Source organism: Urocampus carinirostris, chromosome 17 (genome assembly GCF_059441175.1).
Source record: "Urocampus carinirostris isolate Australia breed hairy pipefish chromosome 17, RoL_Ucar_1.0, whole genome shotgun sequence".
NCBI lineage: Eukaryota > Metazoa > Chordata > Actinopteri > Syngnathiformes > Syngnathidae > Urocampus > Urocampus carinirostris.
Genome location: NC_142365.1, coordinates 18,097,100 through 18,123,525, shown reverse-complemented (window position 1 = coordinate 18,123,525; position 26,426 = coordinate 18,097,100). Strand labels below are relative to the sequence as shown.

The 26,426-nt window shown below is 39.8% G+C and overlaps 1 protein-coding gene across 1 annotated transcript in view; it reads left to right on the top strand.

The window, feature by feature from the left end:
- Nucleotides 1-25,626, top strand: part of wscd1b (WSC domain sialate O sulfotransferase 1b) — a 31,812-nt gene extending 6,186 nt beyond the window's left edge. The window contains exons 2-10 of the mRNA XM_088321069.1: nucleotides 991-1,120; nucleotides 5,565-5,970; nucleotides 12,984-13,098; nucleotides 14,459-14,643; nucleotides 16,108-16,229; nucleotides 18,238-18,427; nucleotides 22,217-22,381; nucleotides 22,461-22,661; nucleotides 24,262-25,626. Of these exons, the coding sequence (XP_088177195.1) occupies nucleotides 5,616-5,970; nucleotides 12,984-13,098; nucleotides 14,459-14,643; nucleotides 16,108-16,229; nucleotides 18,238-18,427; nucleotides 22,217-22,381; nucleotides 22,461-22,661; nucleotides 24,262-24,614 (1,686 nt within the window). The 5' untranslated portion in view covers nucleotides 991-1,120; nucleotides 5,565-5,615 and the 3' untranslated portion in view covers nucleotides 24,615-25,626. The remainder of the gene's footprint in view (nucleotides 1-990; nucleotides 1,121-5,564; nucleotides 5,971-12,983; nucleotides 13,099-14,458; nucleotides 14,644-16,107; nucleotides 16,230-18,237; nucleotides 18,428-22,216; nucleotides 22,382-22,460; nucleotides 22,662-24,261) is intronic.
- Nucleotides 25,627-26,426: the final 800 nt, after the last annotated feature.

The window sequence follows — 26,426 nt, the reverse complement described above, 5'->3', positions numbered from 1 at the left end:
GTGTATCCCTTGACACAAAGAAAAAAGATTTCCATCTGCCGCAGGGATGTCGAACTTTTGGACTGGCGTGACGTCATCCACTCCGCTACAAGCACCCCTAGGGCATCATGTTAATCTGTTAATAAACAACAGGGTAGACTGCTGGAAGTGTGAATTTCCCTACGGGGATGAATAAAGTATCTATCTATCCATCTATCTAATCCTCCTGGCCATGGATTTCACAAATTGCCCCTGGAATGCTCTTCCATTCCTTCACGACAGAGCTTGGAGATATTCGAGGTCTTGGGCTTCGCCACCTTTCGCTTGAGGATGCCCTAAAGATGTTCTATTGAGTTAAGATCTGGATACATGCTTGGCTAGTCCATCCCCTTTAGCCTTAGCCCCTTTAGAAAATCATTGGTCATTTTAGAAGTGTATTTGGAGTCATTGTCAGGCCAGAACATTACCCAGCAACCCAATTTCTGGAGGGAGGGGATCATTCTCTGCTTCAGTTTTTCACAATACATACTTGGGTTTGTGTTTCCCTTAATGAAATGCAATTCCCCAATTCCCGTTGCACTCATGTAGCCCCAAACCATGACATTCCCAACACCATACTTGACTTTAGGGCTCCACACCAACATGTTTGTACGCCTCACCTGGTTGCCCCCACTCATGCTCCACACCATCTGAGCCAAATAAGTTCATCTTTGTCTCATCAGACCAGAGGATATCTTTCCAGTAAGCCATGGCCTTTGTTTACATACTTCTTTCCATTGTGTCATAGCGATGTTTTCTCACTGATGTTCTATTAAACATTATTATTAAATCTCTGCAGAAATATGAGGGGGGTACTCTCTTTTGTGACATACTGTATATGTGGTATGTAACTCACACAGGGTAATATGGCTCACTTTTAAATTTCTGGCCTAACAGTAGTTTCTAGGTGCGCCTTATAGTCCGAAAAATACGGTATGTATTGAATTTGTGCGTGTCTGCCTTCCTCTTAAGGATTCTTGTGGAGTCGGTGACCACAGCCTGGGTTATTAATTCCCCCGCTGCTATGACGCATCCATTGTTCAACAGAACCAATGAAGGAGCAAGACTAAACGTCCGCAATGGTTGCCAAGACTATGAAATTGTAAGTAGGTTACCAGATCTATGAGAGGCTGTTTGAGAAGTAAATCTTAGTTGGTCTTGCATAGAGTACAACATCATACTCTCGCACATGTATAACTCTACTCTCATACAGGCATGATCATACCCATGCAGTGACACTAATAGACTCTCTCAAAAATACTACTATACGATCTTACACACACTACTACACTTTCTTTAACATTCTTATACACACACTGCTATACTCTCTCACTCATATTACTATACTTTAATACATAAACTACTGTGCTGCCAAACACATGCTACTGTACTCAAGTCAAATTTATTTATATAGCCTTTAATCACAAAAATGTCTCAAAGGACTGCACAGGATTACAATGACACAATTACCTGATCTTAAACCAACATGCGGGCAAGGAACAACTCAAAACCCTCTGCGTGAGGAAAAAGAGAAACCTTGAAAGGGACCTCACAAGTGGTATCCCCCTTTCAGGATGACCAGGGTGAATTACATTTAGCATTACAGTACACAAACATAGTGAACACTAGGTAACATGTATAAAATTTGTCCGGAAAGTGCATGACAGCAGCGACGCCCCCAGCCTGTAAACTAGTCCATAAAGTCTATGGCGGCCACGACGCAGCTTCCCATCTCTGCCAGCTGGTCCATGCAGGCGTTCACATGCTTCAGGTCAAACGCTGGTCCGCTGACTCATCTCAAATTGTCTTTCTCCTTCGTATCACCACCAGGCAGGCAGAAAAAGACAGGACAATACAGAATATTAGTTGGGCATCAATCATAAGCTTTGGAATAGAAGTGTGTCTTAAGTCTTGATTTAAAAACTTCCATTGAGGTTGCAGATCTTATCTCCGGAGGCAGGGCATTCCATAGCACCGGGGCCAGATGGAAAACGCTCTGACATATACTACTATACTCTCGCACAGATACTACTATACTGGGAACAACTCCAGTTTTACGTAAACTGTACAGCATATACGCACAGAGTATTGTGTATCCCCATAGTTAACAAAACAACCCAAAGTAAAACAACAATGAGAGATGAGGTGATCATTAATTACACTGGGTGTGAAAATCCCCTATAGCAGGGGTCGGGAACCTATGGCTCGCGAGCCATATATGGCTCTTTCTATGAGTATCTGTGGCTCAGAGACAAATTTGCGTGCAAAAGTTCTCCATCCTGTTAAAAACTTGATAAATCTATTCTACTCAGGTACACGCAAAGCCAAACCAATATTAAATATATGTGCATTACTTCGCAGTATATATAGGGCACGTTTTACACTACAATTTACAGTCAAGGTGTCACACAAAAAAAGGGGGAAAAAATCGTTTTGGCTGTACAACGCTAAAGAATCCTTTCTAAAAAAGTTCACTATATAATCTGTGTTCAGTGTTCAGATACCTTAAGATGAATCCACAGAACTGTAAATACGCCAAAACACCGGAAGAGAACTTAGTCATTTGATTGGGTGAGTGGGAGGGATGGGTGGAGCTATGCAAAAAGTGCAAGCACTCCCTCCCATCTCTCGCCCCACTCCGTATGCGCCAAAAGTAAGCACACCAGGCTCCCTGTTTGCAGAATGTTGTCACGTTTTCACAAAACAACTGCTTGCATCTGGTTTTGAAACCAATATGTATGAAAAAAAGGGTCAAAATGAGTTTAACCGATCTTGAGTAATTGCAAGAAAGAGACAAGTTTAAAGTGGTATGTTTGTTGATTTTGGGACAGGGGCTCTGGCATTATTCTCTTTTCATCATTTTTATCAAATCATCAAAAATAAATGTGCTGAAGACTAAGCTTTTGTCTTGGGCGCGGGTTTAGCAATTTAGTAAATTTGTCTCATAATATATGGTGTGGCTCTTTCCCAAAATAAAATTAATATTTTTTGCTTTTATGGCTCTTTGAGTCCAAAAGGTTCCCGACCCCTGCCCTATAGTAATTCAATTTTAAATGTGTGTTAGAAAGAATAATATTAGTGTTTGAGAGAGTAAGTGTGTGAGAGTCTATAATATTGTGTGTGTGTGTGTGTGTGTGTGTGTGTGTGTGTGTGTGTGTGTGTGTGTGTGTGTGTGTGTGTGTGTGTGTGTGTGTGAGTATAATAATGTGTGTAAAAGTCTATATTCCTGTATGTACGAGAGTATAATAGTATGTGTGAGAGAGTGAATCATAGTTTTTGTTCTCGGACTGCAAAAACAAATTAATAAACTTGATTAAAACTGATTATGAAAGTGTTGTTAACTAATTTCATCATCGTTTAGTTGTCAGCCACCAAGACATTAAATTAATGTAAATAAGAGTGCTTCGAACTTCATTGTGACGTTAAGGGTTGTAGTATCGCATTTGTCGAGACTGTTTTTATAAAAATGTATCTCAATTTTTAAAAATATTTTTTATATAAAAGGTTTCTTCATTCATCTCATGCTAAGGTTTTTGAGTTTTTCCTTGCCCTCATGTAGCTTTTAGATCAGGGGATGGTGTAATAGTAGTCTTTACAGCCCTTCGAGACTTCTAGTGATTAAGGGCTATACAAATAAATAATTCTTGACTTCACTTGACTTATTCAACATTGTATCCAGACACACAAAAGTGTCAGTTGAAGTTAACAATTTCCAAGGGAACAGAAAGAGCTGCAGAATAACAGAGGAAGAAAAATTAAAAAGTAAATAAAGTAAAATGATAATAATGGATGATGATATGTTCACAACACAAGGGACAGATTCTAAAGCATAACATATATCATTTGCACATCATATTCAAAGATTTCACTAACAGATCAAATTTGTTGACAACAGGTTTGGTGTTAGGGTTTTATATTTTAAAATACCCTATTATTTTGTTTACTATTTTTTTATAAAAATCTTCAATATTTAAAGAAGATAAACTCAAAAATCTGTTCTTTAAAAATCGGATTCATCGGATAATCGAAAAAATGTAACGATTCATATATTATTAAAAAAATCGTTAGTTGCAGTCCTAGATTGTGCATGGGTTTGACTGTTTCTCTTAGAGTATACAGTAGTTGTGAATATAATTTACTTCTCTTAACAGCCTCCACTGATCTCTTATCTGTCTGTTGTGCAGGTGTGAGAGTATGAAGTTACATGTGAGAGCAAGCATGATTTACTTCTCTTGATGGTCTCTACCGAACTGTTATCTGTCTCTCTGACAGTACCGTAGTGCATGTGTGAGAGTATGATGTTGCATGTGAGAGCAAGCATGATTTACTTCTCTTAACGGCCTCTACCAATCTGTTATCTGTCTCTGACAGTACTGTAGTGCAGGTGTGAGAGTATGAAGTTATATGTGAGAGCAAGAATGATTTACTTCTCTTAACAGCCTCTACTGATCTGTTATCTGTCTCTCTGAGAGTACCATAGTGCATGTGTGAGAATATGATGTTAAATGTGAGAGCAAGCCTGATTTACTTCACTAACAGCCTCTACCAATTTGTCCTCTGTCTCTCTGAGAGTACGGTAATGCATGTGTGAGAGTATGATGTTATATGTGAGAGCAAGCATGATTTACTTCTTTAACGGCCTCTACCGATCTGTTATGTGTCCCTTTGAGAGTACCATAGTGCATGTGTAAGAGTATGATGTTAAATGTGAGAGCAAGCATAATTTACTTCTCTAACGGCCTCTACCAATTTGTCGTGTCTCTATGAGAGTATGGTAGTGAATTTGGGAGAGTATGATGCTACATGTGAGAGAAAGCACGATTCACTTCTCTTAACGTCCTCTACCGATCTGTTATCTGTCTCTCTGAGAGTACCATAGTGCATGTGTGAGAGTATGATGTTAAATGTGAGAGCAAGCCTGATTTACTTCACTAACAGCCTCTACCAATTTGTCATCTGTCTCTATGAAAGTACGGTAATGCATGTGTGAGAGTATGATGTTATATGTGAGAGCAAGCATGATTTACTTCTCTTAACGGCCTCTATCGGTCTTTTATCTGTCTCTGACAGTACTGTAGTGCATGTGTGAAAGTATGATGTTACATGTAAGAGCAAGCCTGATTTACTTCACTAACAGCCTCTACCAATTTGTCCTCTGTCTCTCTGAGAGTACGGTAATGCATGTGTGAGAGTATGATGTTATATGTGAGAGCAAGCATAATTTACTTCTTTAACGGCCTCTACCGATCTGTTATGTGTCCCTTTGAGAGTACCATAGTGCATGTGTAAGAGTATGATGTTATATGTGAGAGCAAGCATAATTTACTTCTCTAACGGCCTCTACCAATTTGTCGTGTCTCTATAAGAGTATGGTAGTGAATTTGGGAGAGTATGATGCTACATGTGAGAGAAAGCATGATTTACTTCTCTAATGGCCTCTACCAATTTGACATCTGTCTCTATGAAAGTATGGTTGTGCATGTGTGAGAGTATGATTTTATATGTGAGAGCAAGCCTGATTTATTCTCTAACGGCCTCTCATACAGATCAGTCATCCCTGCACCTAATACATGAGATGACACCTTCCCCAAGCGGAAATGGCGGCACCAATCTCCAGAGCTCACAGCCCATTGAAGCAAGCTCAAATGCTGCTACTGTTCTTGGGTGTGGCTTACCTTATGGCGGGGAGTGTCCTACTCATGCAACGTTCAGGCGTCAGAATCGGCCAATCAGGCCTCTCGGCTTTTCCTCCCCTGCTTTCATTGGCCGCACCTCCGACTACGCTCGTGACGGTGCGTACGGGTGCCAGGGTGCGGTCCAGATGGGCTGCGGAACAGCCGGCAACCGGAACCAAGGTTGGACCACACCAGCAACACCTGCCTCGCCACTTGTTTCATCCGTTATCACCAGAAAGTCCAGAGAATGCTGTCCAAAAGAAGCCCAGCTATAAAGGTACTGACCCTTGCAATCATCTTACTATCAAATATAATTACCTACTGTATATATACAGCTACCATATGATTGACGAATCTTATGGAATTCAGAGTACAGAAAAGCACAATAATGTAAAAACCAATACAGTATTATTTTTATTTGTACCCAACACCTGGATGTGGAGAGATTTATTTCAAAAAAACAAATATAATCGTGATTTTTATCTAATCTATCTAAATCTAATCCATCCAGTTTATCTTAATTCATTTATAAATCCCATTTTACATGCCTGTGTGTTCGTATGTGGCTTATAGGCCCTGAAACAACTGAACCGATTTTTGTGAAAATTGACACAGTTGTTCTTTAGGCCTCCACGAATGTCTTGGCCTAGGTTTTGGGTAAAGGCACCCCCATTCAATACCAACAAAATTGATAAATTTGGTGTTATCCCACGCCCCTGCCAAGACAGGGGTCCCTGTTCCTCCTCCTAACCGCTAGGTCAGCCTTCCACCTCAGCCAGCACAGGTTGGGAAGATCACAATCAACCCAGCTATAGCTGTCTCCAAAAAGACTGCAGCCTTCAGAAGCTGCTCGAGACTAGCAACGGGTGCTTGAACATTGATAATTTTTGGTAAGTCGAAGCCGATCCACGTTTGACCCGTCGATTTTGTTTTTTTGATTGAATCTCCTAATTTTTCCTGACCGTCCCGCTAACCCTTTGCCTCTCTTCTTGCTTTTAGACTACCTCTTTGTCGAAGACCAGTGTCTCCAGCCGCCTGGAAGAATTCCTTCGGACTTTGGTTTCTCTATTCACGCTTACTCATCATTATTTCAATAAATCATATCCTGTGACATTCTGGTCCGAGTATGTTTCTTGGGTGCCTGGCACGTTTAGCAACTTCTACTATTCTAATCATAGCATGTGGGCATTGCCGGGCATTCTACTTGGGGGCTGTGGTTTGCTGAAATGTTACAATTGGTCATTGCATCGAACCTGTGCACATATAGGCGTCGCTTAATGGTGGTGAGAGCTAATGAGGAAGGGTATCTTTACATGTTCTTGTTGCAATTCGCTCTGGGCGGCGCTCCTTTCACTGTGGAGTGGGAAGCCGTACTTTTGCAAGCTGTTAGCAAACCGCGGAGGAATAAGAGTGCCCGGCAGGCAAGGTTGTACGACTCTCCAGTTAGTTATGCCGGGTTTTTGCGTTTTGTGATGGGAATTCCGGCTTTTTTTTCAGGAAGCAGCACGTTTATCTCAGCAACCCCAACAACCTCACCCAAGGAGAATGCCTAGCAACGCCGGTACATTCTGATAAATGCACACGGAAGATTAAAAATCTCAGATATATTTGTTACTTTGCAAACAGGGTTCCCCCGGATCCTTGAAAAGTCTTAAAAGGCATTGAATTCATTGCTTTAAAAAAACAAGGTCTTAATTGGCATCAAAATATATTAAATTCAATTTTCAAAAGTCTAAAAATGTAAACACAAAAATGTTGTCATATTTATCAATTATCCACATCCAGGGATACAGTTTTTTTGTCCAATCTTGTATTTTTTATGATGCTACTCTCAAAATTGGTCATGAATATAGCAGTGTTATGTTTTTTTTTTTTTTTTTATAAACGTTTTTCAAAACATCATTTTTCATGCATTGGGATAAAAACGCAAAAAAGTTATAGAAAATAATTACCGTAAATTCCGGACTATAGAGCGCACCTGATTATAAGCCGCACCCATCACATTTTAAGGGGAACACCGATTTTGTCCATACACAAGCCGCACCTGTATATAAGCCGCATGCACTCACATCAAACAAACACGAGATTAATCCAAGCCAAGTCCCGCGATTGAAACTAAATGTGGGGTTTTGGGGTTTTTAAGGGTTATTGATCTATCTTCGTTATTTATTATCCATTATCCGTTATCGGTCAGTTCATAATACGCTGCAAAGCCTAGGAGCCGGGACACTTACTCTCAACCAAAAGGCTAAGCTAAGGTCCTAGCCCTAAAGCCTTGTTGCGATCATTGCGTTGAAGCACACATTCCTAAAATCACAGCCGCCAAAATGAACGCAAAATGATATAGGTACTTAAAATTTGTTGCAGACCTGCAGATTCTGGGTGCCCGTTGATAGTAATCCAAGGAAAAAAAGTGTATATTTCCAAAGGTAAGGGTGGGAAAAATTTATATCCATTATTGTCCGCCGTGTCCACAAAAACTCACCTTTACCGGTCCCCACTTTCCCATCAGCGTTGGCGTTTGCTCCGCCCCTCTTTTTTAATTTGCTCGTGCAGAATAAGTGTCTCAAATAAATACAAATAAATACATTACAAAAATATACAGTTGCAAATACATATTACACATATTTACAAAGAAAGACGGTACATCGAGAGAGTTTTCAAAGCTTTAATAATAATATTATAACTTTCATCCTAAACTGTGCCTTTGGGAGGTAGCCTCACACTACTAAAAAGACGCTCGCATGACTTCAAATTAGTCTGTTAAGAAAATAAAAGTCGTAATAGTAAGAATCACAGCAGACCATCCGCTTTTTCTTCCTTGGTAAAGACATTTACGTTGTCTTTCTCAGTGTCGGAAAGAAATTAAATCATGATGACGTCGTTACACGCTCCCTTACTCCACTACTCCCTAGTAATATGTCTGTTTGCTTTTAACATAGTGGTTGCGTCATGAGCCTTAAATTGTGCAATTTGCACGATGAGGGTATGTTTACGCTCATAAGTTGTGATCGGCACATATATTCCACCGGTCTAAATCTTACCTCTCATACTCGAGCGCCGTTAGAAAAATTACATAAATTGGCCGCATCTCTGAATAAGCCGCAGGGTTGAAAATTTGGGAAAAAAGTAGCGGCTTATAGTCCGGAATTTACGGTAGTTATATGCAACTTTTGACTGCACTTATTTTACTTTGTTTTCTATGTTATTTTTGTGTTGACTTGGTTTTAAATATGATTTCAAGAGACATTGAAAAAGTCTTGAATTTAATTCGCATTAAGGTGTAGGAACCCTGGCAAAATACATGATTTACACCAGATTTTTCGTTTTAATGGTAACTAGAGAAATTAGAAAATTGGCCTTGAAAGTCACGAAAAAAGTGCTTGCTTGATTTTGGCCATGAGCAAGGTGTACAAACCCTGTTATTGTATCCCCGCTTTGACCGTTTTATCCGAGATGAGGAATACAACGGCATCCGCTCCAGTGTTTGCTCCCACGGCAATTCATATAAAGCATTGCACAGGAGCTGCTAACCGTTTATCTTAAACAAGACAATACACGATTACATAGTCACTGAGGAGTAATACAGATGAAAAATGTGGAGGGCTGAAGAGAGATCAGTTTTAATAACTGCCATCTGGCAAGGGTTCTTATAAAACAACCATAACTCCGGCAGTCTTTAATTACATAGATCAATTTTGCTTTGGAGGGGAAATTGCCTGAGGGATAAAAACAAAGCCCCTCTTGTACTGAGGGCACTTATAAACACACTGCAACGTTAAACAGGATGTATTCAATTGCCATTGGAGGTTACTGCTTTTATAATCTCAAGTATGCATTCTTTTTTTATGTTTTACATTGCTCAATTTTTTTATGGTTGCAGGTCAGCTCGACGAATGAATACTAAATTCCGTTTTTTAAAGTCGAAGTGGTCGGAATGAAGCATCAAGAACTATTATTGCTCATTGATGGCGAAATTGGCACCATCCCTTCTCACATGAAATGGATAGAAAATGATTGATTTTGCTGCCTCATTCATATTCCGCGAGATAGTGTTAAAATGAATAGTAGTGTACTCAGGGTTGGGTACGGTTACTTTAACTTGATTACTTTCAATTACTTTTGGATTACTCCAATACCATATATGCTAATAAAAGAAACTAAATATGAATAAAATTACTAAATTTTGTGCAGGCTTAGGGAGTAACGGAATACATGGAACAGCATAAATGATGTTGGCAAGCTGTTTGGATTGATTTTCATTTTCTTTCTGTCGCATTTTATGTTAGTTTTGCCGGAGATCAAAGAGATCAAAGCCAGGAGAGAAAGCTTACCACGTGTTGTGAGTCATCATTTTATTCATATTTAGTTTCTTTTGTCTTTTATTAGCATATTTGGTATTGGAGACATCCAAAAGTAATTGAAAGTAATCAAGTAACCCTACCCAACCCTGCTAATGTTATACATTCAAGTCAATTCCCATCTATTTATATAGTCATTGATCACAGACAGTGTTGGCTGCGTTACTGAAAATGAAGTTATTATTTACAGTTACTAGTTACTTCATTTAAAAAAGACATGTTACTCACCTAATAACCGACACCCAAAGGCAACTCATTACCCTGAAAGTAACTACCTAGTCACAAATTACCTGACATACTCTCATAAAAGCCGCCCCAAAACTAGCCACATGAAAAAAGAAATAGAACCAAATATGTACTCCAACCTTTGGAAGCAGTGAAGCCTTTACATTTCTTGCCTTCTGCAATCTAGAGAGCTTACAAACAAACACTTAGCAGAGACACTCCATATCCATTTTGTCTCTAGGCATCAAACTTCTCGTAGATCTCCTTCTCCATTTTTGGGAACTGTCCAAAATGTTTCCTTTTTGTCCAGGTATGGTGTATTGCAAGAACAGTTTCACAAATTAAAAGAAACAACATTTAGTAATTTTATCGTAAATTGTCTGCTCACGTTTGCCCCATTAATTTTGTTGGTCCCGCATATGCCACGCCCCCTTCCACACGCGCTTCTTACCAACTCTCTGGTGACACACAGGCAAATATGCGTATACAAATTTTTAGATTTAGAGTTGTTACATATAAGTTTTCACAGTATGGACAATATCACAAACAGGAGAAAAAGTCACCACCCTTGTACTCTGTGCTTGAGACAGCGCCACCGTAACCGTATTTATTTCATGTTAGCTTATCTCCCTCTGCCCATGTCACCGGCAGCTCATTTGCTAACTCGAGAGATAGATTTACCTAGCAACAAGCTTGTAACACTTTTAGAAATAAAATATACTCCGTGAAGAGAACTGCCATTTGCAGCTCACCAGGGCAACACAAGGAGCACTGAGCTACTCTCCCTCCAACTGGACTGTTGCTTTTATTGTAGTAAAACTGCTAAATATGTGGTTTAATAACCTGAATAGTTTCTTTTTGGGTTGGATTAATCTCTAACGCCATTGCACGGTAATTCTTTCCTGAAAACCTGTAAATTTAAGTAATTAATATAAAATTAATAAGGAAAACGATTTTCTGAGCATTTGTATTCAGAGAAAAAATTAATAGGGTAGTAGGCTGTCTTTCACACTGATATCGCCAACTATTTAAAGTCTTGGTTGGTTGCCTAGCAACCTCAATGCGACGAGAAGAATGCAGAAAGGATAAAGCTTTTAACCAGGGAATACCTGCATGATCCCCTGTTTAAGATGCAATGCATAATCCTATTTGATTAAAAAAACGGAAAACACAAATTAAAGGATGATATTTATAGTTAGGGTCAATTACTGGAGGTCTAATGACAAACTACTATTAAAGGTATGTCAAAAAGCCACCTTTTTTCAACTAGAAATCTGCGAGATCTGGATTTAGTTTGCGGCGTTCATGCCGCATTTCACGTTTGCAATGACCGGCTCCTAGTGAAAAAAGTATTTGCCAAGCCACACCCAAAATTGAATGCCACCACCTGTTTTAAATGAAGAAACCACTTAAAAGAAATTCCAGAAGAATAAAAGTGATTGAAATATATCAATCCGGAAAAGGTCCCAAAGCCATTTCCAAGGCTGTAGGGCTCCAGCGAACCGCTTGTCAGAGCCCAAAAAAACAAACAAGGGTTCTGGAGTGACCAAGTCAAAGTCCGCATTTAGATCCAATTGAGATGCTGCGGTGTGACCTTAAAAGGGCAGTTCATGTCAGAAAAGCCACCAATAGGGTATATTTTTAAAAGAAAATAGCAAAGAATAGTGGGCCAAAATACCTCCACAGCGTTGCGAAAGACACATTACCCATTATCATAGACCTTTGATTTTTATTATCGCTGCCAAAGGTGGCCCAACTCGCGATTAACTTCAGGGGCAATTACTTTTTCACATAGGGCCAGTCTGGCCTAAATTTTTGGTGTCTTAATAAAAGTAATCAACATTTCAAAACTGCATTTTGTATTTCTTTGGTTTGTCTCTGTGTGTTTGTTGTGAAAGGATAGTGGGATTGTGGACGCGTTCTTAAGGATAGGCTGGGCACCCGTATGATGCGGCAGGGGTAAACCAGTGAAAGCTGTCGGTCCCTGCTGTTGAACAAAAGAGTGTGTTGTGTCACCCTGACCCGAGTGACGTGGCCGCTTTCCGGTGTCCAATTTCATCTGGAGGGACGAAAGCATGACCAACTTCGGTGCCGAGGTGCCTAACTTGTTTGGGTGTTTGGGCAATTGGGTTGGCCATGGTCCCAATTTTTTTTGTGTTTTTTTATGCTATTTATTTCCCTTTTTTATTTTCTTGGTTATTGTATGTGTGTGTCTTGCTGTCGTCACCCCTCTTGAGGGATATGACCAAGGTAGATAGATAGATAGATAGTCTCTGTATAATATTGGATTTAGTTTGATATGAAATCTGGGCCGCACATGTCTGCGGCACAGTTCTGAGGTTCAAATCCGCTACTGGCCTTCCTGTGTGGAGTTTGGATTTACTCCCTGTGCTTGTCAGGTGAATTAGCCGGTCAGAATTGTCCCTAGGTGTGAATGAGCGAGTGTATGTATATGTACCCTACGACTGCCAACCAGTTCAGGGTGTCCCCTGCCCACTGCCCAAAGATAGCTGAGATGGGCTCCAGCAATTCCGCGACCCTACTGAGGATAAGCGGTGCAGGTAATGGATGGATGGATATGAAAACTTTTGTGATTAATAAATATGCAAAAACCGAGAGATCAAGAAGTGTGCAAATACCTTTTCACTAGTATGTTTGCTGCAGCCACTAAATTTTTGAGCCAAAGCGTTTGTGATCTACACAGGTACCTACATGGGTTGCTTCCTGCACAACACCAGTGAGCAAGCCCTTGGGGGAGTCATGCTCTACGACCTGAGGAAAATGACGAGCTCTCTGTGTCAAGACACCTGCTCGGAAAGGTAAAGTTTATTTTTTCCCCACTGATGCGAGCACAGAGACCCTGCTGTTTGAGTAAGCGCCTGGGCTCTAAGTTTCCTCGGTGAAAGGCTCCTGTGTGTGGAGCCAGGTGGCTGTTTGACGGTAAAAGATGAGGCAGGGTGAATGAAACAAATATAAAGCCGGATCTGTTGCGAAGGTCGGGAAGGGGGGAAAGAACGAATGCATGTGAGACAGGGTTCATTCGGGGGTTTGAAATCCTTATATGCTTAATTTTTTTTGTGTGTGTTTTCATGGTTTGACAAGTGCTTGAATTTTAGGTCCTTGTTATTGCTTGAAATTGTTGCCATGTTTCTCACTTTCTCAGTCTGACGCCATAGACCACGCATTAAATGAAGAAAAATTAAAAAGTCTGCTTAAAATGACGCTGACACTGCTCTCTGATGGTTTTGCTTTTCTTCTTTCCCCCAGATTAATGATAGCTGGCATTAGTTTGTATGGCCTTGTCATGTGAAGTGTCATCACCCCTAAGAGGACAGGTGCATGTTACAGGACTAGAACTCATTATAACTACTGTAATTCAAATCAAGTAAACATTTTTTCATCTCTGTAAACCAAGAGGGGGCCTATTAGCAGCAGTAGAACAGTGAATAAAACAAATATTCTGTGTATTTTGAGGACATAATTTGTACAATTCTGTAAATTTCGTGTACATTTTTGTGTACATTCAGTGATCAACTAAATGTCTGGAACAAAAGTACTTCACAATTCTCAACACTTTGGAACTAAACAGTTCAAAGTTTTATTTTATCTGCATGCTCTAAATTTCATACATATTTGTCAGACACGGTCTGGCATAACTCTCAAGGTCTCTTTATAGTGAAAAATACGCATATAAAGGGTTCCATGCATGTCATCAAAATAGTATTGGCTAAGAATGTACTTGAATTTAACCAAGAACTCTGCTTTGTTTGTCGGGCGTGCTTTTTTAATGTTCATGTGTCACCGATCTACTGCCATGATGCACAAAGTCTGTTTTGTTAGTAGTATTTTTATTGGGTGTATCCAGGCTAAAGTTTTGGTATGTGTATTGTATGTTGACGCCGCCATTTCTGTAAGTTTATGTTACTGCTCGAAAAAGCAACACTATTGCGCATATGCAATCATCAGTTGAGATAATATCTTCATAGAGATGACTCACTGTTGAAAAAACATGTCTGGCGACAATAGTCGACAATGGAATTCAATATCGACTATTTATATTGATCGATTTTTGTCGACAACGCCGACTTATCTTTGCAGCCTTCGTAACTCACAATTAATACTGTTTTGTCATTTTTGTATGTATGCGATTGTGTGTGCACGTCTTTTCTGTTGTATAAGTGGGTATCAGTTTGCAGGGTTGGAGTACGGCGCCGAATGTCACTGCGGGAACCGTATCAGGAGCCCCCAAGTTGCGGAGGAGGAATGTAGTCTGGCATGTCGGGCTGAGAGGGGCTCCCCTTGTGGCGGCGTGGGACGGCTCTCCGTTTACAAGGTGCAGGAGCAGATGCCTGGCCAGCGAAAATGTGAGTCAGATACTTCTTAAATAAAATAACACAGGGAAGATAGAATAAATGATTAAAGTTACCGTAAATTCTGGACTATAAGCCGCTACTTTTTTCCCAAACTTTCGACCCTGCGGCTTTTTCAGTGATGTGGCCAATTTATGTAATTTTTCTAATGGCCGCCAGCGGCGCTCGAGTACAAAGGGTAAGATTTGGACTGCAACTTCTTAGTTTGTGCACAAATTCATTTAGCTTAGACATATCCTCCAAATTGCAAAAAGTAAGGCACATATTTATTTATTTATTTATTTTTTGAACAATTTTATTGACACTAGTAACGCAAATAAACAATGTCACGTTAACTTTACTTAGCGAGCGTGATGCCAGCGTGTTTTTGATTAAGGGAACGTGGGACGACGCCTGCATGACAAAGTCTCTTTCCCATACTGAAGGAAGACGACTTTGATGGCGTCAGTTATAAGGAGGAAGATGAGGACGGTTAACCATGCTGTTTACTGTGATGCGAGCGTGTTGCTAGTAGCGTTTTGCTACCCTTCACAGGCACGGTTTGGGATGAAAGTTATAATATTATTATTATTAAAGCTTTGAAAACTCTCTCGGTGTACCGTCTTTCTTTGTAAATATGTGCAACCATGTGTAATATGTATTTGCAACTGTATATTTTTGTAATGTATTTATTTTAGAAACTTATTCTTATATGTTTTGTACGACCAAATGAGAAAGAAGGGGCGGGGCAAACGCGGGCTGACGGGAAGTGGAGTAAAGGTGAGACGTATTTGTGGACGCGGACGACAATAGTGGATATATATTTTTACCACCCTTATCTTTGGAAATATACACTTTTTTCCTTGGATTACTTTCAACAGGCACCCGAACTCTGCAGGTCTGCATTAAATCATTAGTACCGGTATCATTTTTCGTTCATTTTACCGGCTGTGTTTTTTAGACTGTATCGGGTATGGGTTAATTTCATGTTTGTATTGCATTTTTTCAATGTGGGCGCATGCGGCTAATATACAGGTGCGGCTTGTGTATGTACAAATTCGGTTTTCCTCCCGAAATGTGGTGGGTGCGGCTTATAATCAGGTGCGCTCTATAGTCCGGAATTTACGGTAGTTTGGGCACAGCAAAAAAAAGGCAGCATCAACCGCTAGTTAACAAAATGGAACAACAAAAAATTTGCATAGAACAAACAAAAGAAATAAGGTGACCAATATGATAATATTCCATATAAACATGTTCCCATGTGCCCACCCCTGCTGCATTTTTGTTTCTTGCAGGGAAGAAGTAATACCATAGTAACAACATAATCATAAGATGATATTTTAGAAATGCAAATTGGTAGCCCTTAGCGTTAAACAGTAATAAAAGAGTAGCTTGACGTTTCAAATAGCTCGGCGAGCCTTGAAATTCTATATTTAATAGTGTGAAAATGTTGTTTATTCTCTTCTACTTCTGCCCCAGTCAGGAATGCTCATCAACGAGGCTGTTTCCTATTGTCCAATGACACTATCAACAACTTCACCATTCACTCTTTTCAAAGCAACCTAACAACACAGTCCTGCATTGAGACATGCACCGACAAGGTTTGAAATCATTTCTTTCTCCTATGTAAATCAAAGTACAGTGGCACTTCTTAACACGGGCACCTCTACACACGAGAATTTTGGGGGACAAAAATGTATTTCGCTTTACGAAGGAAAATCCAGTTCATGGGCAGTCCCAGAGTCTACCACTAGAGACTGCTCATCACTCGTGACCGCTTGCTAGGGCTGCACGATAAACCGAAATGTAATCAATAATGTGATTTGATGTAGTGCAATTGCGTAATATGACACCACGTTTTTTCAACGTTTTTTTTAGCTCCATGTTTGTGTACCTTTCCCTTTTGTTGTTTGAATGATGGAGTGCGTAGCCAACCAGGGTTGCCACGGTTCAGTTTTAAACAGCGCCGGCCAATCAGAAGAGGCTTTTAACGCCACTAGCCAATAAAGGCAAAGCAGAGTTTGCAAGCAGCACGTTTTGCCACACACCGTGTGAACCTAATTTAGTAATGACTGGATCCTAAAACCCAGCCCCGGATTCGACGAATGACAGAGCAATGCGACAGCTAGTAGCTTTAGCTCTAACAAAAGTCAGAAGAGCGCAAAGAAATGGTGATCACCAGCGGGTGCTCCGTGGATTGTGATCAGGTCCGGGAAGCTACTGAGGCGACAACAGGAGAGAAAGTAATGGTGAGGCTGCAGGTCTGGCCTACTGCTAAGGCCAGGCTAACAACTCTCTTGTGCCACCCGAGCCTGTATTTCAAAAACTGCAGATTCTTCACTCATGAAACAGATGAACTGGTGGTAAACTACTACATTTGTGAGCCTTTTATTTTAGATAATCAATAAGAACTTCCTCAAGTCGCGGTTACACGATGCTAGCCTGCAGCTAGCCAGACGCTCTCTAAATCGCTTTCTCACTATGAAACGCAAAGCCCTTCAATTTAGTTGTTCTTTTTTTAAATGAGAATAAAGATATATATATATATTCAAGTGCAATTTTGTTTTTATTTGTAGATCTATAGTTGTTATTTTGTTACAGTTGAATACTCTCAGTCGGCAATGTATTTTTCTTTTTAAATCAAAAATCAAAATAAAATTGTAATAATGGTCTGAAATATCGCAACTAGGTTTTGTTCTAAAATTGTGCAGCCCTGCCGCTCACTGACATCAGTTCAATTCAGTTTGCGCATACCTCCTGCCTTCAAGGGTGTGAAGTCCTTGCTTAAACCTGGAGAGTATCTGTATTCCATTGATTAATTTTGATAGAATCTCTTTAATTGCATTTTATAGACTCTCCCCTTTGTGACTTTTCATAAGTTGTCTGAGAAAAAAAGGAGAATGATGACAATTAAAACAAAGCAAGAAGCAGAAAAACACGAGCGTGGTATTTGTGTGAGTGACCAAGACAAGGAGTACGATCGGGAAGCAGCGAGTGCCGATTACAAAGCCGCGGAAAAATGTACGCAGCACAATTTCTGAGAGGGGTTATACTCTTGTTGTGAAGAAAAACAACGGAAAGGGAGACAAACCAAAGAGGCTGTCGTCTACAAAGAAGATTAGAGAGGTGGGGGCTAAGTGGTAGGATGTTCCTGCTTTTGTTTAATAAAAACATCCAGAAAAAGTAGCAACTGGTCGCGTGACAACTCTCTTTTATGACAATTGCCTTTACGTATTTCCGTAACATTTTGAAGGGGAGGCATAGATGAGTCTACTTGGAATTTTTTTTTGTTTTCTAAAGACTTGTGAATCCAGCTTAAACTGCAAAAAGTTCTTGGATGATAACTGAAAAGAGCAAAAATAAACAGTTGTGCTATAATTCTTGTGTGTCTTCAGGTTCATTTAAAGTAACATTAACAATATAATCAAAAGTCCCTCCTACCGCATCACCCTCTCCTACTCCAGCACCTCTTTATGGCCACTCATAACAAACTTGAATATTATTTTCCTTAGTATCATCCAATTAATCTGTATTTTTACTATAAAGTACAAAATTATTTTGAGACATCAACTTGTAAATAAATGGAATGCATGTGCTTCCGGTTTGTAGGAGCTCCTGCTTGCTGTGTTCAAAAAGCCTCATTGCTTCTGTTCTTGGACCTCCTCCCTCTTCAGTCTGGACCTGAAGTCGGATGGAAACCGCTGTTTGGAAAAAACTGCTCCAAACAACATCATTAATTCTTCTCTTACGGCATCCCGTGAACAGGACTACTATCAGGTCTACCACACTCCTTATTTTGGTAAGAAACTTGGATTGTAAATCAATTTTGGTGTTGCCTAAAATCATTGGCGGCCAATCAGGGCCTGCAAGGCTATCTACTGGCCTGAAATTGATCTGAATCGTGTGATGCTTAAGGTGGGGTGCGCTGTGTGAGGTGTCCTTAAAAAGTCCAATTGTTTTTCTCTACTGTGTTCAACTTTTTTTCCGCTGCACCTATCTGCTCTCATTTTACATTTAGCTCCATTGTTCTGGGACTCGCAACACATATGGAAGCAAGAAACAGGGAAGGGGGTTGGGAAGGGATTGGAGAAGGATTTCATGCTCATTCCCGGGTTTTTTGTTAGTGTAGCTCAAACATAGTAAAAGTAAGAAAAGGATTGTTTCAAATGCAGTCCAAACGTTAACCCGAACCCCAAGAAACATACTTGCATGCAGTGTTCCCTCCAAGCTCATTTTCGCACATTTTCAGCGCACAAGAAAATCTAGCCAGCGCACAAAAATGAGGGCTCAAAATTACTAATTAAGAAGCGACTTCAGTCAAATTTACAGTGCATAAAGGTAAAAATACACGGGTTCCCCTGACTTTGTGTCCTAAATGCGGTATTTTGAAGTCAATGTCGAACGAAGTTAAAAAGTAAAGTTGGTAGAGTTTGTCGAGAACCGGCTTCTTCGGCTCGGCTCACTAAAAGGAACCAGCTCTTTCGGGTCCTAAACGGCTCTTCAGGTTGTTTTTGCTTCTTTAAAATACCAAAATGAAAAAGTAGTAAAAAGCTGGGAAAATAAGAAACAAAAAGAAAAGAAAGAAAAGGAAACATTTTGAAAAAAGACAGAAAAAAAGAAAAGAAAGAAACGTAGGAAAAAAGTAAACGGAGAACAAAAAGAAAAAAGTAACAGCTCAGAAACAAATAAACACAATGAGACTTTTTTTAAAGGAATTTTAAAAAAAGTAGAAAAAAACACGGAAAAAGAAGAAAAAGTTTGTGTTGCATTCAAATAATTTCCAATTGTATCAAGTGAATCTTGTTGCCAACATTGTACTTCCACTAAAAAATGTGACAGTTCTGTACCTTGCAACCGACTAAATAAGCCCCCAAAAATATTAATATTATGCGACAAAATATATCAGGAAAAAAAGAAATGGATATCTTGTGAAAGAATTGTAAGATAAACGACGTTTGTAGGCTGTACAACCTTTGCAATAGTACATGAGTCAATTCATTCAAAAGAGAAAAATAATTTTGCATTGCCGGAAACTCAGCAAAATGTAACTTGATGTCAAATTTTGGACATGTTTGATAATTAATTATCTTGCCACACTTGGGATTAGGGTTGCTCACTGTTGTTTCAAGCGTTGCTCACCGACTTTGTGTGAACGCTCAGACCCGTGGAAAATTAGAGGGAACATTGCTTGCAAGGGACCCTGTGAGAGGCTTCAGTGATGACTTAGGCCAGAAGATGGTTTCAGCGAGGAGAAACTTTTCACACTTTCAAGTTTAATTATACTTAAGCAATGAGCTGACTGAGGCTGCGATCATGACTTTAAGCCGGGAGATGGCAGCACAGAGTAGCAACATTTCAAGTTGCCGACACCACCTTTAATTATATCTCATCTCATCTCATCTCATTAGCCGTACCGCTTATCCTCAGTAGGGTCGCGGGGGGGCTGGAGCCCATCCCAGCAATCATCGGGCAGTGGACACCCTAAACTGGTTGCCAGCCAATCGCAGGGCACACAGGGACAGACAACTCATTCGCTCATTCACACCTAGGGACAATTTGGACCGGCCAATTCACCTGAAATGCATGTTTTTGGAACGTCGGAGGAAACCGGATTGCCCGGAGGAAACCCCTGCAAGCACGGGGAGAACATACAAACTCCGCACAGAAAGTCTGGAGCTGGATTTGAACCCACGACAGGTTCCCATGACATGAACTGTGCCGCACAAGCGCTAACCACTGCGCCGCCGTGCTGCCCCCTTTAATTATATTTTGTCCATTAATAATTATTAGATAATTCCAATTGTATGTCAGCTTACCTTCATTGCATTTCCCCCGGTTGCACTGCTTCCAGTCGTGTGCTTTCATATTTAAGCATTTAACCAATCACATTTTAGCCATTGCTTGTTGCTAGGGTCAGAAATCTAGCCAAAGGCCTTCACAATCAGTTCTGCAGGCCCCGAGGCATGAAATAAGTGTCAATAAAACTGCTCCTTTAGTCAACCAGATTTTGAGCAGAGGCCTTTTAGCAGGTGTAAGGAAACATAAGAGCTTTCACAAACTCTGATTGGCTAAGGTGTGGTAACAGTATCACAACAATACAGTGAACAAAAATATTCCCGTATCCACTGCTTCTATCAAACGGACATTTTCAGACCTAAATTGAAAAAAAACTCATGTCATAATCAATCTTCCCTGTAATTTTCCACGGGTCTGAGCGTTCACACAAAGTCGGTGAGCAACGCTTGAAACAACAGTGAGCCACTATAATCCCAAGTGTGGCAAGATAATTAATTATCAAACATGTCCAAAACTTGATATCAAGTTACATTTTGCTGAGTTTTCGGCAACGCAAAAACATTTTCCACTTTTGAATGAATTGACTAATCTACGATTGCAAAGGTTGTAAGGGCTACAAACGTCATTTGTTTTTACAACAATTCTTTCACAAGATTTCCATTTCTTTTTTTTTCCTGGTATCTTTTGTCGCACAATACTAACATTTTGGGGGGCTTATTTAGTCGGTTGCACGATACACAACTGTATTTAATCACATTTTTGAGTGGAAGTGCAATGTTGGCAACATGATTGACTTGGTATAAATGGAAATTATTTGAATGCAACACAAACTTTTTATTCTTTTTTGGTGTTTTTTTTCTACTTTTTTTTTAAATTCCTTTAAAAAAATCTCATTTTGTTTATTTTTTACGAGCTGTTTTTCTTTTTGTTCTCTATTTACTTTTTTCCTACATTTCTTTCTTTTCTTTTTTTCTGGCTTTTTCTAAAATTTTCCTTCTTTTTTTTCCTCTTCCTTCTGTTTCTTTTTTTTCTCAGCTTTTCACTACTTTTTCATTTTGGTATTTTTTTCTTTTTTGTTCTATTCCCCCCTTCCTTTAAGTCATTTTGTGCATAATTTTACTTAATATTTGGTCATGTTGGGATTAAAGAAGCAAAAACAACCTGAAGAGCCGTTTAGGACCCGAAAGAGCCGAGCTGAAGAAGCCGGTTCTCGACACGCTCTACTAACTTTACTCAACTTCGTTCGACTTCAAAATACCGCATTTAGGACACAACGTCAGGGGAACCCGTGTATTTTTACCTTCATGCACTGCAACTTTGACTTAAGTCGCTTCTTAATTAGTAATTTTGAGCCCTCATTTTTGTGCGCTGGCTAGATTTTCTTGTGCGCTGAGAATGTGCGAGCAGTGCGTAATTGCGCACGCGCGCAGCTTAGAGAGAACACTGGTCATAATTACAACAGGAGAGGCTCGACTTTCAGCATTAGCTTTGTTAGCAAGAGAAAATAACTTCTTGATGGAAATGAAATGCACGATAATTCTGTAGGACAGACTAATCGAAATCTTCTTGAGGGAATAATGGAGGGTGGATTTTGTGCACAAATACCAAGTAAAATGTAAATATATTCTTAAATGATTTATGTGTCGCATCTGTTGCTGCAATACATGTTTTATAGCCATGTAATAGTTATCAAGGGTTGGATTGATTGAGACGGAGCACTACTGAAGACCTAGGTGTCACTGTCTCAAATATAGACTTGAGTTGCTTCCTGACCAATAAATGTCACCAACAGACTCCAAGTGCAAGGAAAGGATGTTCCTAGGGCAGAGATCCAGCTCCTTAGTGGCTCTCTCCAGCTTTCCAGGTGCGGGCAACACTTGGGTCCGACACCTGATCGAGCTGATGACGGGCTACTACACGGGCAGCTTCTATTTTGACGGTTCCTTATACAGCAGAGGTGCAAAATGGGCATCATTTTCCACTCGTTCTGAAAACAACTGAAAAAAAACCCAGTTGTCTTTGTTTGCTTCTTCCAGGTTTCAAAGGAGAGAAGGATTTTTGGAGAAGCGGTCGCAGCATTTGTGTCAAAACTCACGAGAGCGGGAAAAAAGAGATTGAGATGTTCGACTCTGCTATCCTCTTGATCCGGAATCCATATCGCTCTTTAATGGCCGAATTCAACCGCAAGTGTGCCGGACATTTAGGACACGCAACAGATGTCCAATGGAAAAGTAAAGGTAATTACTCTTCATTCGGGGTTTGTACAGGCCATTAAAATCCTTGAAAATGCTTGAATTTTAATTTTGTGTGTCCAAGGTCTGAAAAGGGCTTAAAATATGGGTGAAGTGCTTGTAATAAAAATAGTTGGAATTAATATCTCTTTAAGTGAACTCCAGTTAAAGATGTCACCGCGGTGTTTCTTATTTGCTTGGAAAATTTTAAAATCTTTTGACATACAACTTCTCTTTAAAGTAATAAAAATGGTTACTTTCCCTGTAAACTAGTTAGTTTGACGATGGAGTAAATCAGTTACTAACTTAGTTACTGTTTGATTGAGTATCTATAATTATTATTATTTTTTTAAGCAACATGCCCAACCCTGCATTTCTGCAGTATTTTTGTAGTATTCTTGCGGGGGGGTTTCGTAGCATTTTTGTCGTATTTCTGTAGTAGTATCTATTCAGCAGTATTCTGTAGTAATATTTTTGCATTATAGTATTACAGTAGTAATATTTTTGTAGTATTTCTGTATTTTTTGTAGTATTACTCTAGATGTATTTTTGTTGTATTTTGCTGTATTTCTTGTAGTAGTTCAATAGCAGTATTTTTGTAGTATTTCTTCATGTTTTTGTAGTTTTTCTGTAGTGTTTCTGCATGCTATATGTAGTATTTTTGTAGTTTTTCTCTGGTAGTATTTTTGTAGTATTTATGTAGTATTTTTCCAATAGAATTTCTATATAACAATGAGTATTACATTAGTATTTTGTTGTATTCCTGTAGTGGTATTTAAGCAGTATTTCTGTATTAGTATTTTTTGTATTTCTGTGGTAGTATTTCTGTATTATGGTATTATTGCTGTAGTATTTTGCAGTATTTCTGTAGTATTTTGTATTATTACTAAAGATGAATTTTGTAGCATATTTGTGGTAGTATTTTTGTAGTATTTCTGCAGTAATGGTGTAATTACCACCCTTACCACACACACCACACAAATAACTGAAACTCTTTCAAACACACTACATCATACAGATGTAAAATTGTATTCATGCCTATGCTCACTTTGCACAATGTTAATACGATCCCAAAACTGTATGTAACCTCCTACATGCCCACATTTCCTGTGTAAATATTGTGTAAATTATAACCTTCTTTGTTCCTTTATATTGTCTTCTTTGTTCCTTTATCTTCTTTGTTTTCTTTTATCCTCACTGTTAAATGTGAACCTGGAGTGCCACGCCCAATTTCGTTGTCAGAATATGTTCAACCCATTTGGTAACAATGACAATAAAGGTATATTCTATTCTATTCTATTCTAATGCTAGTCTTTGCAGCCTTTTAAAACTTTTTGTGATTAAGGGGTATAAACATGACTTGACCTACAGTCTAAATGGCCAATGAAATAATAACAGGTTTTTTAGTGCAAGGGCAAGCATTACGTAGAAATGATTTGCACATTTATTCCAGGCCATGTAAAAAAATAAAGGTAGCCTTTCCCAGTGGAAGATTTCTTCCTTTAAAGGTCCTGGGGAAATTGGCTGTAAAAGTTGTTAAAAAGTGCTTGAATATGGCCGGCAAAACATGTACAAACTGATATATTTCCCTGGTGTTTCGCTGCAGAATGGCCAGAATTTGTCTCCAGCTACGCCCCCTGGTGGGCATCCCACGCCTTGAGCTGGCTGAAGTACGGACGCCACCTGCAGGTGCTGCATTACGAGGACCTCCAGACTGCTCTCCTTCCTCAGCTTCGGCTCATCGCCGCCTTCCTGAACGTCAGCGTCACCGAAGAACGGCTAATTTGCGCCCAGAGCAACCAAGACGGCTATTTTAAACGACCGGGGACCCAGCGGCCGTCCTTTGACCCCTTCACGCCTCGCATGAGGGACACTATCGACGCCTTTATCCGGACCGTCCATTCGGCTCTGCTGACCAGGAACTTTAGCGGACTTCCCAGAGAATACATCCCCAGATGATGGCAAGAAAGTCTTCAACCGCAGATGAACCGATACTGGGCCAGTGGATGCAGGCCGACTGCTGACCTGTCAGAATCCCACTGGACAAATCATTAAATAGTGTCGGGTGCGTTACTGAAAAAGTCATCGGTCACAGTTACTACTTATTTCATCTAAAAAAGTCATTTAGTTACCCCCTAGATGACTGACAAAAACTAGCACATGACTCTGAAAGTACCTATCTAGTTCAGTGGTTCTTAACCTGGGTTGGATGGAACCCTAAGGAGGTTCGGTGAGTCAGTCTCAGGGGTTCAGAGGAGCCTCTGTCGCGAAAGTGATCAGACAGATATGTTCGATATAATTTCGCAAACTTTCCCCATCTTGACAACTGTGTGAGTAGATGTGTCTGGAATTAGTGAGATATCTGTACCCATGGAACTGAAACAAGCAATTGCCACACATTTAGATTAGCTTGTTAAGTCTTTTGACACATAGTTCCCTGCACAAGATTAATATCTAGCATGGGTGAGACGACCATCACATTTAATGATGAAAAAACATAAGTTAATTATGACTACCTTAACAAAATCATCGAAATACAGCATAACCAGGTTCAAAAGCAACTCCTGAGAACAACAGTGCTCGAGATCAGTGTTTTTCAACCAGCGTGCCGGGGCACACTAGTGTGCCGTGAGACCTTGTCTAGTGCCCCACAGGAAATTGCCCAATTGTATTATTTTATTAATATTTTATTGGTATTTAAATAAAACATAGCTTTCTGCCATTGATCCCTCGCTGTAACATTCTTCTGTACCGGTAGGTGGCAGCATTTACTTTCTCTCTTTTTTTTTTAAATAATTCTCTGAACAGACAGACCCGGTACAAATATCTATTAACCAACAGAAAATAATGAAATACATGTAATAAAGTCTCATCTCCTCTCATAAGCTGCACCGCTTATCCTCAATAGGGTCGCAGGGGTGCTGGAGCCCATCCCAGCAATAATCGGGCAGTGGGCAGGGGACACACAGGGACAGACGCTCGCTCATTCACACCTAGGGACAATTTGGACCGGCCAATCCACCTGAAATGCATGTCTTTGGAATGTGGGAGGAAATCGGAGTGCCCGGAGGAAACCCACGCAAGCACGTGGAGAACATACAAACTCCGCACAGTAAGTCCGGTAGCTGGATTTGAACCCACACAGGAGGTTCCCAAGACCTTAGAACTATGCCGCACACGCGCTAACCACTGCGCCGCCATACTGCCCATTTAATAAAGTAAAATTATAATTTAAATATCTTGATAATCTCCCCAAAAAAGGTTAGAATGTATTAAATCATGTTTTGTATTACTAGAAAATCATTTTTACTCATTTTTAGTTTGTTTTCTAAAAAAAAAAAGTCAAGACATGTTTATTTGTGACGCCCTTAATCACAAAGAGTCTCAAAGGGCTGCACAGACCACAAATTATTGCAAACTACTTTTACACCATCCCCGTATCTAAAACCTACATGAGGGCAAGGAAAAACTCAAAAAACTCAACATGAGGAAAACAGCATAAAATATAGCGAAACTCAAAAACAGATGAAACATAGATAGATAGATAGATAGATAGATAGATAGATAGATAGATAGATAGATAGATAGATAGATAGATAGATAGATAGATAGATAAATACTTTATTCATCCCCGCAGGGAAATTCACAACATATAATACAGTCCCAAATCACAATGGGGCGGCAGTGGCTCAGGAGGTAGAGAGCTCGTCTTGGGATCAAGCGATCGCAGTCCGAATCCCGGCTCCTCCGTGTCGAAGTGTCCTTGGGCAA